Source organism: Lygodium microphyllum, chromosome 16 (assembly GCF_053477565.2).
Source record: "Lygodium microphyllum isolate KBCC chromosome 16, Lygodium_microphyllum_v1.1.10, whole genome shotgun sequence".
NCBI lineage: Eukaryota > Viridiplantae > Streptophyta > Polypodiopsida > Schizaeales > Lygodiaceae > Lygodium > Lygodium microphyllum.
In genome coordinates, this window is record NC_141150.1 from 106,673,129 (window position 1) to 106,685,666 (window position 12,538).

The window sequence follows — 12,538 nt, forward strand, 5'->3', positions numbered from 1 at the left end:
GAGCCGCCTCAAAGGGCAAAAAAAGTACATTCCCCTTTGAATCCCTCTCAACGAGAGAGGGAATCTAAAAACTCATGGATCACGAACTCCGAATCATCAAATGACGAAGAAAGTACCGTCGAACATGCCGAAGAAGATATCTGGGGTTTGAACTTCCAAAGGTGGCCTCTCAAACCTAAGTAGTCAAGAGTGGGGAGAGGTGAGGCGCAGGTAGGCAATAATCTCTCTCAGTGGAGGGGACTGCAGAGCCGAAGTAATAGAAGAGGTCGAACAATCACTGCCTCTCGAAGGAATGGACTGTCGAGGGAACGATAGCAAACAATCACTGTCTCTCGAGGAAGACAATTGCAAAACCGTGGATTGTCAAGGTGGCATTCCTAAAACCCCAAAAGAAGTAGAAGCAACCTCCGTAGTGCATTGCGGCAACCGCGAGGAGGCTATGGTACCAATCGATCCTCATGTGGCTTGAAAGGACTTAGTGCACATAGCCAATGTAGAACAGACTCTATGGCCAAGAAGGAAGAGGTGGCACAACGAGTGCCTAGGAGTAGACACATATACTCTAGAAAGGTAGGAAGCAAAGATCCATGGCAGCAAGCAGCAGTGGAGGTGCTGGTAATGCCGGAAGAAGAGCACCCAGTGGTCTGTCCATCTGCTTGTGGAGTAGTCATAACACCCAAGAGTCAACCTATAAAAGAGTGGGGTGGGTGGGAGAGGAAGAGAAAAGTATCTCTGTCCCTTGGTGACGCAATGAAAATGAAGGGAAAAATTAGCAAATGATGCCGAATCCGCAACCTGTCTTTGCCTTCTCAGATAAACAAGGTCTTTAGCTCTCTAAGCTCCTACGCTCTAATACCATGTCAAAAATAAAGGTATGCTTTGATACCATGTCAAAATAAGCGACAATGCAAAGAGTTTTTTTTGCGAGAAGTAACACAAAGTGTGTACGGCAAAAACTAAGAGAGGAGAAACTCAAAAAAATCATGCTATGAGAAGAAAAGCTAATATATCGGAGCCAAAGCTCAAACGATAACTACACGGAAGATAATCATCAACTGTCAAGGGAGTAAATTGCGGTCCTCTGATGTCGAAAAGTGACTTCAGCAGCAAAATGCAAATCCCAAAGAGTCGGAGCTATCAAACGCAAGGAGAGCAGTCCAGATGTTGACACTAGGTGGATAATGATGAAGCCAGATGATAGGATAAGCCAAGCTGCAAAAACGTAGGTGCCAACAACCTTTGTGACACACAAGTAATGCCAAGTGATGGAGGAGAAGCGAGGCTGCAAAAATGCAAGTCCCAACAACCCCTATGATAAACAAATGATGCAAAGTGATGGAGGAGAAGCCAAGCTACAAAAACCCAAAACCTAACAGCCCTTGTGATAGACAAGTAACACCAGGTGATGGAGAAGAAGCAAAGCTACAAAAACGTAGATCCTAGCAACCCCTATAATAGACAAGTGATGAAATCACTAACTCTCGGTGATGGAGACCGTTGTCAAAGACTAGGATGCTGACGCCAAGCTAGAGATGATGACGGCAGGCAAGGAGAAGGCCTCCAGACTGAAAAACGCAAGTGATGGTGAAGCCTAAAGGAGCTAGGTGCTAACACCAAGCAAACAATGGTGACGCCAGGTAGAAGATGCTCCAAACGCAAGGCCTAATGATGAAACAAGGTGCTTGAAGCAGATGATGAAGGGTGAAGGCAGCCTCGAGCCACAAACCACAATGTTCTCTTGAAGGGGTGTGAGGATAATGGAAGGGGCTGGTGAGAGAAGGGAAGTGGTAGTGGTGACTCAAGCAAGTAGTGAAGAATGAATGAAGTGGCTACCTATTTATAGGCATAAGCTATCTAGGGTGGCACACCACTGTGTGGACACTCACTAAAAAAGTGGCCAAAATGTGGACACCAACCCTTTTTGGGGCTATTGGTGTGAAACCCTAAAATGAAGTGTGTGAACTAAAGAAGCGGTTTCTCAACAAGAGGAGCTCCAACTATGTTTGTCATTTAGTTTTGTGTGCATTTCTTTCCCGCATCAGCCCTAGATGGCATTGATCAGCTCCAAAAAACTGCATCGATTCTACCCAGTAGTTGACATGTCATCATTTTTGCTGCCCAAATGGCAATCACATTGCATTTATTGCAATTGCTAGTTGGCAGCAGTCGGTTGTTGATTGGCCAGGTTTCGGCATTTATGGCTATTTATTAGCCATTGGCTGGTTGGGGCAAATCATTCATTCCTATCTTGTGCAAATGCTCTCACATATTGCAGCATTCTTCTCCGAGGACTATTGGCTGCACACTCTGTCTCTCTCACTATCACCGTCTTCAATGTTGTCATCATTTTCTAGCCTAATCCAGTGCCCTCACTTACACTCTAGGCTGCATGTAGAGACTGATCAGTCCGCCATTGTTTTCGGCATTCATTTCAGATTCAGTGCAGTTTTCTCTTTCTCTCGTGATGTCTTCTCTCTTCTTTTCTCTCTGTGTTTGTGTTCCTCTTCCATTGCACACTCACATGGTATCATCGCTTAACCACCCTAATGCTGAGAACACAAATTTTCAGCCTGCTATTTGCTGCAAAAATCAACAGATTTTGTGTTTTATAGGTGCTTTCAACAAAGGCAAGACATCTACAATTGTTTTCTTGCAGCCTACCAAACAACAAATCCCGAGTGTTGTAACCACTAGTTTGAGCAAAGGATGATGCAGAGAGGTGCGGAAAATCCAAAAACAACCTGCAAGTTGCTGCAAATGATGACAAACAATCAGACCTCGGCTAGAACAGCAAAAACACAGGTTGGTGTTGACGCTGACAGGCTGGAAGAGCTCGTGACACCAAGATAGACTAGGTGGCAACAGGTAATGGAGATGGTACAAAAAAGACAAGTACAACGGCACAAAAATCCCACCAAATCAGGTCAAAAGCATATGGGCGACTCAAACAGTAGCAAATTAATGGCATCGACAAGCTAGGCAGCTGCCAATTGAAGAAGATAGCAACCATTCAAGGGGAAAGACTGAGGATGCAAGGGACGCAAGTGACCTAGCACACTCTCTATTTATAGAGATGGAACCAACCAAAAGTAGGGGACTTTGCTTATGGTGCACTGAAACACACTGGCCTTGTTCCTATGGCAAACAATGCAGTGGACATCTTCATGAAGCCTTTGTCCTAGGTTTCCACGCTTCATCACATGCACATTTTAGGTCGTAAGCCACTCTCAAGATCTAAGAGGGTGTTAGCATCTCTTGTATTTCATGTTGTTCATCTTTTGGTTGGTTGTGAGCCCCATCAAAGTTTGACCAAGACAAAGGAGCTCTAATAATTCATTGTGCGTTTGCCTTTCCATTTCCACCTTAGTCAGTTAGTTTCTAATTGTGTTCACACTGTGTAGGTTGAGTGCATTGCATTTTGCCCTGAGGCAAGTGGCTCCCACCTAGAGTTGGTGCAGCAACAAGAGGATGATGGCAACAACTCCAAAAGGCAAGTACAACAGGTTGGAACCAATGATTACAACAACCACCAAATGATGAAGGCTGAGCAAGTAGGTGGACAAAACAACAACATGAGAAGGAGCTGGCAGCCATGTGATGTTGTAGACTAAATGGGACACAATGGAACTGAAGTGAAAGAGATGACAAGGGATACAAGTGACCTAGCACACTCTCTATTTATAGAGCGGAACCAGCCAAAAGCAAGAGTTTGCTTATGGGACATTGGGACACTCTAGGTGCACTTGAATATTGGGGGTGTCTGATGAGCTAATGAAGGTCTAGTCATTAATGTGTAATGAAAAGTGCGGGAGTTTGCGTATCGGACACTGGAACACTCAAAGTGCACTTGAATATTGGAGCTGTCTAATGAGCTAATGAAGGTCTAGTCATTAATGTGTAATGCACCTTTTTAATGTTGCCAATAGCAACAACATCCTGCCAAGGCAACAAGAGATGACACTGAGATTGCGGGGTTTGCATTGATGAAGGCTGGGCACAGCAAATCAACAGGCTGATGACAATGAGATAATGGCAAAAGCTGATGATAGCTGGGCACGATGATGAATGATCAAGGATGGTACAAGATGAAAGAGTGGCCACGAACCAAATACCCTTTTGTAGAACTTTTCAAGCCATTTGTCTCACCAAAACTCTCAAGTTTTAATTTACATGAGTTTTACAATAGAATAAATTTCAGGTTGTATTAGAGCAAGAGAAAATAACCCTTAATTTGAGTAAATCTTCTAGACTGATTCTGTATAGCTTAACATGGCTCAATCGGAACCAGCCAACCTTGGCACTAGAACTGGACTAAAGTCTAAAACTAAAAGCACCATTAGGTTTTCACAATTTTTTTGCAAAGTCAGGATCTATCAAAGGCAAATCAATTTTGACCTTGAAGTAGAGTAATCTCTTGGCATTCAGAGGTTTTTCTCCATGAGATTAACCTCCACAAGTCTGTCCCTCTGGAGTCTACTCTTGTATACAGAAGCCACCTCCATGCCGTTAAAGTTAGCCTCCATGGCCTGCCCCTGGAATGGAGCTACTACCATGTGGTCAACATTCATGCAAAATTAAAGGATCGCCATTGAGCCTTTGCCCAATTCTTCTAATATCAATAAGAAGATGCCTACCACCTAAATGCACAAGTCAGAGAAATGTAACAGGGTATAAAGGTGAAAATAACCCTCAAAAATCTATCTAAATGACAGCAAGGAACTGTACAGAGGGTGGAAGTCGGAATGGAGCCACAAAAACAAATGTCACCACAAGGCTACAGTTTCGCATCGGTACAGTTCTAGTAGTCATGTTGGACACCTAATTTCTAGCCTAGACTCAATTGTATCTAATCCACAGACCCCTAATAATCACGTAGACATATATGCTCTTGATACTTCTGTCACTGTATCTTGGAGCTGCTAGCCCATTTCCAGTTCTCTTCCGTTCCAACATAAAACCTGAAACCCTGTAATAAGAGCAAGCTGAGGTGCAGTTATCCATAGCATCATATGACCGAGTTCTAATGCCCTGAGAGGTGGAAATAATATTCATGGCATCACCCAATATAGTATATCGCAGGCATAAATCGTTTTGACATGCTCCACTACTTAAAAAAACGTTATGGGTGCATAGGCAATGTAGGTAACAATGCCCAACAGCAACCCAAATTATGAAGTATTGTTTCCAAATTTCACGCATACCCTTTTGCAGTTCTGAATGTGCAACAAAGTTTTGTGGTAATTCTTGTACTGTATGACTCGATAATGTACTTTTTTATATGGATGGTGTAGAGAAATTGCAGGGGATGGAAAACGTGCCTGTTGAGCTGGAGAATGGGAACCCGAGTGGTGTAGGCTGGACATGGCTCTGTGGCACATGATTATCATGGAACTCAAAACTGCTTGCAGCACTGGGGGCACAGTCAGGACCAGCGGAAGCATGGTGATAGGGTCTAAGCTCAATAATGCCGCTCTCTGAGGACTTGCTCACCGCCCTGTCAGGGCAAAACTTCTTAACAAAATCCCCAATGCGCATGGAAAGCACCTCTTCTGACAGCATGGACCTTGCAACCCTGAGCTGAGTCAGGAACCCTTCGACATCTGCATCGCGCACAGCCCTTATGGCAGCGATGCGCCTCTCGGCTGCATTATGCATGTCAAAGTGTCAGAGCTGGAAGCTGTGGCGGAGACTGGAGGGTAAATTTTGAGACCGACCTTCTCTGTAATTGGCCTCGATCAACTGCTGATGGACGTCCTGCTGCTGCTGCCGCGCCCCGGTGGGCTGCGGGATGTTAGTGTCTTTGGGTGCCAATGGCTTCCGAGTGGTAGCAGCTTTCCTGGCTCTGGCCATGCTGCCCTCTAGCAACACAAAGAAAAAACAGTCTGAAATTTCAAAAACTGCAACGCCCATGTCGAAGTTGATGGTGTGAACGTTCTAATAATATTAAGCAAGCGTTCATGCGTCAGGGTCCTTAACGTGCATCGTCGCTCCTTGAAACTGCCTCTTCTTCTCGGTCCTCAAGAAAACTTCGTGGGTCTGGGATGAATGTGCCATCAGCCACATCTCGAAGGCCAAGATGAACAATAACCTGCGAATAGGCCTGCCGCCTACATACACAAACAAACCTCAATCACTTGCTTTGTTAGCATTTGTCTTAAATGAAATGCATGCTTTAGAGAAGGTGAAAGGATGTGAGATCATGTAAGTTTTAGAATTACTACTAATTTCTTTTTCTTTTTTGACACAAACACAATGAATCATATTAGACATGGATGATAATCATTTCCATCCTTTTGATAGGCAAAGCTCATCAAATACACACCTCACCTTCGTACATTTCCTAAATGAATTTTCTTGAGGCCCTATAGGCCACTCAAAACATGGGGCTAAACTATAGAGCCCAAGTAGAAGCACACAAGCAAAAGCAAGAGCCAAGCAAATGCTATGGTGGATGGAGCAATGGAGCAAGAGAAGAGAGACATTATATGTGGAAACTTCAACAATCACGATGTGTGACTAGTCTTCCCTTATTCAATAATCACTAAAAGAATAAAGAATAAAGTGACTGTGATGGGCACCCACTACCTATAGTGTAGAGATGTGTGGATATAATGTATAGTGAGTAAATGTGGGTAGTTAGACACATGTGCCTTTAGGCCCCACACCCTCCCACTTAGAGGCGAATGTGCCTTAGTGAGAAGTAAAAGAAAAAATGAGAAAAGTACTACATGTATATAGAGTATAACTGGACGAGGAAAGATGTCATCTCATCCTACACCCATCAACCTCCTAAGGAAGGTATATCATTCCACTGGGAGCCTTTTAGTGAGCAGATTGTAGGATTTGTATCCATTGGTATCTTAACAAGCTCAATTGACTTGCCCTCTACCACCTCCCTATTAAAGAGATACCATATCTCAAAGTGCTTTGTCTTCACAACACGAAAGATTGGATTACGGGCCAACTAAATTGCACTCATCAAATTCAAATGTAGCATAGGATACCAAGTTTTGCAAACCAAACGGCCTAACCATAGGGTCTCCTTGCAAGCCTCCATAGTGGCTGCAATGTACTCAACCTAAGTAATAGACAAGGCTGTGCATTTCTACACCTTGGACATCCAATAGATAATACCTTTAGCATAGCTAAAAATTATACCCAAAGATGGACTTCCTATTGTCTACATGGTTGGAAGGTAGAGCCTTGAGTAGAATCACACAAGCGAAAGCAAAAGCCAAGCAAGAGCTATGGTGGATGGAACAAGATAGTAAGAGAGAGATACACCATGTGTGGAAACTCTAACAGTCACAATGTGTAACTAGCCTTCTCTTATTTAGTAACATGCAACAACTCTAGAAGATGATTCAAAAAAGCATCCTCTATACACCCATTAGAGCACCAAGCTTTTCCATGCAAAATTCAATTTCTAACAAGTCAATTTTTATTCATAGTTAATCCTCTAACTAGGGCCCACAACTAATAAGACTCAGTGTTAGGGTTCCCTCCATCCCCCAACAAAACTTGCTTTGCATTTTATGCTAAAATAGAAACTAGCATCACACATCAAATTTGTCAATTATTATGAGATATTATTCTTTGTAGGAAGTTTTTGCATCATGACTTTCCATAATAAGGCATTGACATATTAGGTAGTATTGCCTTCCAATATCCATTGATTCTCTTTCTCCAAGCCTACAATGAGTCATTGGATATGAGGGAGAGGACCGAGCGAGAGCAAAAGCAAGCAAAAGCAATAAAGGAGTGGGCTATGATGGATGGAGAGAGAGAGAGAGAGACTCAAGATGTGGGAGCTCAAAGCAACCCACTTGGTAACAACTACAATCAAAGAGCAATTGGAGAGCATAGACATAACTCAACCAAGTCCCACATTCTCATTGAAGTAAGCTCAAGCTCAATTGCAAATATCCAAAGCTCTATGTAACATCCAAATGTTTTTGCAAGCTCCCAACTAGAGCAAAGAGTGAATGCCAGATGATTAAAAGAAGCTCAATACATCATGTGTATAGCATCTAGACATCCAAGATACATGTGACATACATTCGGGAGCATAAGACCCAATATCTTCTTCAAGCTCTTACTGTAGCATCCAAAGTAGTAGCCAATAGCATAAATCACAACCAATGTTGATGTAACCAAGACCAAATCATAGCTCAAGAGCTCTTAATAAGCATAAGCAAGCATATTGCATCCATGTTAGATATCAGTGCATCCGATAGAGTACCTAAATAGCATTCGAGAGAGCAAGAGACATACGGTGCATTGATAAAATGGTGTAATACCTTCTTATTACAACACTCAAATGATAGTGAAAATTGAGCTATTTTAAGCTCCCAAAAGCATTCTAAGATATCAAATAACAACTCCCAATGATTTGGCATCAATATATGAGCATATAAGCATTAGTAGAGCTCCAAACAATGAACTGTATGTTGTCCCTATGTGTATTACAACATGCTACCCATACTATACAACAATCAAAACTATGCTAAATCAAACCTAATTTGAGCTCAAAGTCAAGCCAAAAGTATCTCAAGTGTTGAGATTCAGCAATTACACTCACTAAACAGCCTCTTTGTATGGAGCTTCAGGGCCAAGGACATGCATGCTAACCTATCCCATATGCACAGTGGTGCCTACTGCAGTTTCCTACTTTCCTATAAAGCATTGTACTTGCTTCCTTTTCTTAATGCAATGATAGTACTCTTTTCTTTTCAGTGAAGTGTCAATGTCATTGTCCACATACACAAGATTGTGTTTATGAGTCCAAGTCTCAATCTTGGAACCTAATTCACTTGTGTAACAAACAGTGTCCTTGTCTTCTCCATCATGAGTCCACACTTCTCCTTCCATCCACCATAACTCACTGCCATGCTCTAGATCCCGCATGTTTCTCAACATGGTATCAAAGCCTAGTCGGGCATGGCTCAGCTCGGCTTAGCTCTCCTCTGCCCTCTCTCAGCTCATGTTAATCTCTGGTCAGCTTAGTTCCATCCCATGACTTCATCTCCCAACTCTACCCTCACTTAAGCTTCCATGGCAGCCATAGCCATCAGCACCCTGTCAGATTGAGCTGCTTATATCTCACTCCACAGGTCAAATCTCTTGGAGCTTCCTTCTGGAAAAGTATTCCCCTACTCAGAAAGCTTCCCTGTATCACATCAATCCATGACATTTGGCTATCTGAAGCTCAGCATTGTGAAAATTCCCAGTCACTGCTATAGTCTTCAAATGTGACGTGCAGGACATACCCTCCATGGAGCCTTCATATCTCTCTCTGTAGAGCATATCTTCATGAACTTTCTTCTAGACATATCTTCCTCTACTTAGGGCGCTCCCTCCTGGCACAAAAATCGACCACATTGGTGATCTATAGCCCTGGCATTGCAAACATTCGACATCGCTGCCCAAAACTGCGCCATGCCTGTTCGTCCACTCTGCGCGCGCCATACAGGCCGCGATCTTGATGAGGAGGATAGGGATTTTGAAGAGCTTGAAGTAAGCTTCATTTCCATAAAAAAAGTTTTGGAAATGATCAACCATAGCTCCTGCAATCTGCAAAAAACCAGGCCTCTATCTGAAACCCTAAACTGTCAGCCATAGCCAAAATCTCTCAAGCTTCTTTTTTTCCTCATTTTTCTCACTCCTGACACTAAATCAAGCTAAAGCCCACTCTAATCCATTGACCCAGCATCAAATCAAGGAGGGGAAGGACCTGAGAAGATTGAAGAATGACTGAACGATCCTGAACAAGAAGAATCAAGCTCAACATCAACACTGACATAGTGTGTTTTCACACTGTCATTAACTGTGTCTCTTGACACATTGCAATCTGCTCTTCTATTGATAAAATCTCAGAATTCTGGTGTTGATTTGCTGCTGATCTTGCAACCTCAACATGGGAAAAGACTCTCCAAATGCTCGATTCAAAGGAGTCGAGTTCCACACTTGGCAAACCCGCATCAAGCTCATCCTGATGAAGAAGGGTCTTTGGGCCATCACAAATGGCAAAGAGAAGAAACCTCGAGATGCGGACCTTGCAGTTACTTGGCAGAAGAATGATGACAAGGCACAAGCCATCATCAAACTGGAATTGGACGACAGCTACATTCATCATGTGGATGCCTGTGACACGTCCCATGACACTTAGGATAAATTGGATACCCTATTTGGTGCACAATCAAAGTCGTCTAAGTATGGTCAATTAATTGAATTTTTCCGACTTGATATGAAGCCTCATACATCCCTGGCATCCCATCTGAACTACATGGAAAGCCTGCTTACTCAACTTGCAGGAATAAAGCTAAAAATGGATGAAGATGTTTGTATTGGTGTCTTACTAAAAAGTCTGCCTCCTGCCTATGATAATGTATCAACCACTCTAACCAATATGCCTGATCCTCAACTTGTTGATATTAAAGCCTCTCTGTTAGAAGAAGAAAAGAAACTTAAAAGCAAAGAAGAGCCCAGCACTTCAAAGGATGAACAAATGTTATATGTAAACAACAGATACAAAGGTAAAAAGGAACCGCTCTTCTGTGACTTCTGCAAAAGGACTGGACATACTGAGAAGTTCTATCATGCTAGGAAGAGGTCCCAAAAGGCCTATCTTGCAGCTGTGAAAGAAGAAGAAGACCATGGATCAAAAGATGAAGATGAAGATGAAGATGAAGACCACCAGGATCGGAAGGACAAGACTCATCAGTCCTTCTACTCTCATTACTCTAATAGACTATCTTAAAAGCCTTGTACTTCCTTGCCCTAATGCTTCCTGCCATAAGCTTTGTAAACTCCTCATGTAACTTGGCATTATAGTCCCTGTACACCTTGTGAGGCCCCTGTTACAGCCTCTGGATGTCCATCATGTTTTGGTGCCCACACTTAGCCTTTTCTGCGACAGCCTCTGGTGTCTACCATGTTTGTGGTGTGCCCACACTTTGCAGGTGGTTCTCATTACAACCTCTACACACTTTGTGCCTTTCTAGTTGTGATTGAGGAGGGGTGTTGAGATTCAGCAATTACACTCACTAAACAGCCTCTTTGTATGGAGCTTCAGGGCCAAGGACATGCAGGCTAACCTATCCCATATGCACAGTGGTGCCTACTGTAGTTTCCTACTTTCCTATAAAGCATTGTACTTGCATCCTTTTCTTAATGCAATGATAGTACTCTTTTCTTTTCAGTGAAGTGTCAATGTCATTGTCCACATACACAAGATTGTGTTTATGAGTCCAAGTCTCAATCTTGGAACCTAATTCACTTGTGTAACAAACAGTGTCTTTGTCTTCTCCATCATGAGTCCACACTTCTCCTTCCATCCACCATAACTCACTGCCATGCTCTAGATCCCGCATGTTTCTCAACATCAAGACATGTGTCAAATATCCTAGCATCAATGCATATGCATATGGGCATTAGTAGAGTTCAGAGTGAGGCCCAATGACAAAGAAGACCCTGTTTAGACCTATATTACATTATGTCTCCTACATATTATAGCAAGTAACTGAGGTTGGGAGCTCCAAATGGTGTCCAAAACATGCAATGCCAATGCCCAGGAGATGCTATATGATTTCCAAGATGTTTATCAAGTGTTAGAGACCACCGAACAAGTGGCAAGTAATGATGAGTTGTTGTCCTCTTAGATTGGGAAATAGGTGCAAACACATTGGTCTGAATTGATGGCTTACTCTTCAAGCTAAAGTGAATGGAGCCCAAGAAGCACCCATGTGTGCTCAAACAAGCCTCCTCAATCTTGGGAAGAAGCTTACAGAAGTTGGGGAGTGAGTGAGAAGCAATGGTTATTTCTTCAAGCTGAAGCCATGGTTGCCAATGGTGAGATGTCGAAGCTTTCAAATCCAAGCTATGAGACAATGTCACGTGAAGCTCCTTGATCTTGGCTCTACTATCAGTTGAAGGGAGAAGCTCGAGTGAAAGCACAAGAAACCTAAGAGAAATGGAGGAGTGAGCTATGGCGGATGGAGCAAGAGAGTAAGAGAGAGACTCAATATGTGGGAACTCCAACAATCGCAATGTGTGACTGGACTTGTTCAAATGTCATTAAAAGAATAAAGAATAAAGTGACAGTGATGGGCACCCACCACCTGCACTGTACAAGTGTGTAGGTATTGTTAGTGTAGTAATACGCAGGAGGCATAGGCAGAAGTGCCTTTACCCCAATAGGATCTACGATACCAAGACATCCTTGCCTTATCCCCAATCTAAGGTAATCAGTTGCTAAACTCACACCTCCCTTTCAACTTAGTCAATCTTCTTCCCTTATTATAAACCCAAAACTTGAGAGATGAATCATGGGCCCCACAGATGAAGTCCATGATTCTTTCTTTCTATCAAAGAATCTCCTACAAGCAACAAGCTTCTCTATCATTCACATTGAACTTGCTAATTATCTAATGGTTGTCTTTGATGTGAGCTTTCATGCCATCCCAAACTTGCATCCATCTTTGCAATCCTTTCTTAGCATGGACTAGCAAGTTTCTCTTAGGGTTATAACCATCTAGAA

At 42.8% G+C, this 12,538-nt stretch overlaps 1 protein-coding gene across 1 annotated transcript in view; it reads right to left on the reverse strand.

Moving 5' to 3' along the window:
• The window catches only part of LOC148023206 (translation initiation factor), a 35,301-nt gene extending 29,258 nt beyond the window's left edge, over window positions 1–6,043 (reverse strand). The window contains exons 1-2 of the mRNA XM_087695191.1: window positions 5,715–6,043; window positions 5,319–5,642 (exon numbers count right to left, since the gene is read on the reverse strand). Of these exons, the coding sequence (XP_087551317.1) occupies window positions 5,319–5,642; window positions 5,715–5,910 (520 nt within the window). The 5' untranslated portion in view covers window positions 5,911–6,043. The remainder of the gene's footprint in view (window positions 1–5,318; window positions 5,643–5,714) is intronic.
• Between the last annotated feature and the right edge of the window lie 6,495 nt (window positions 6,044–12,538).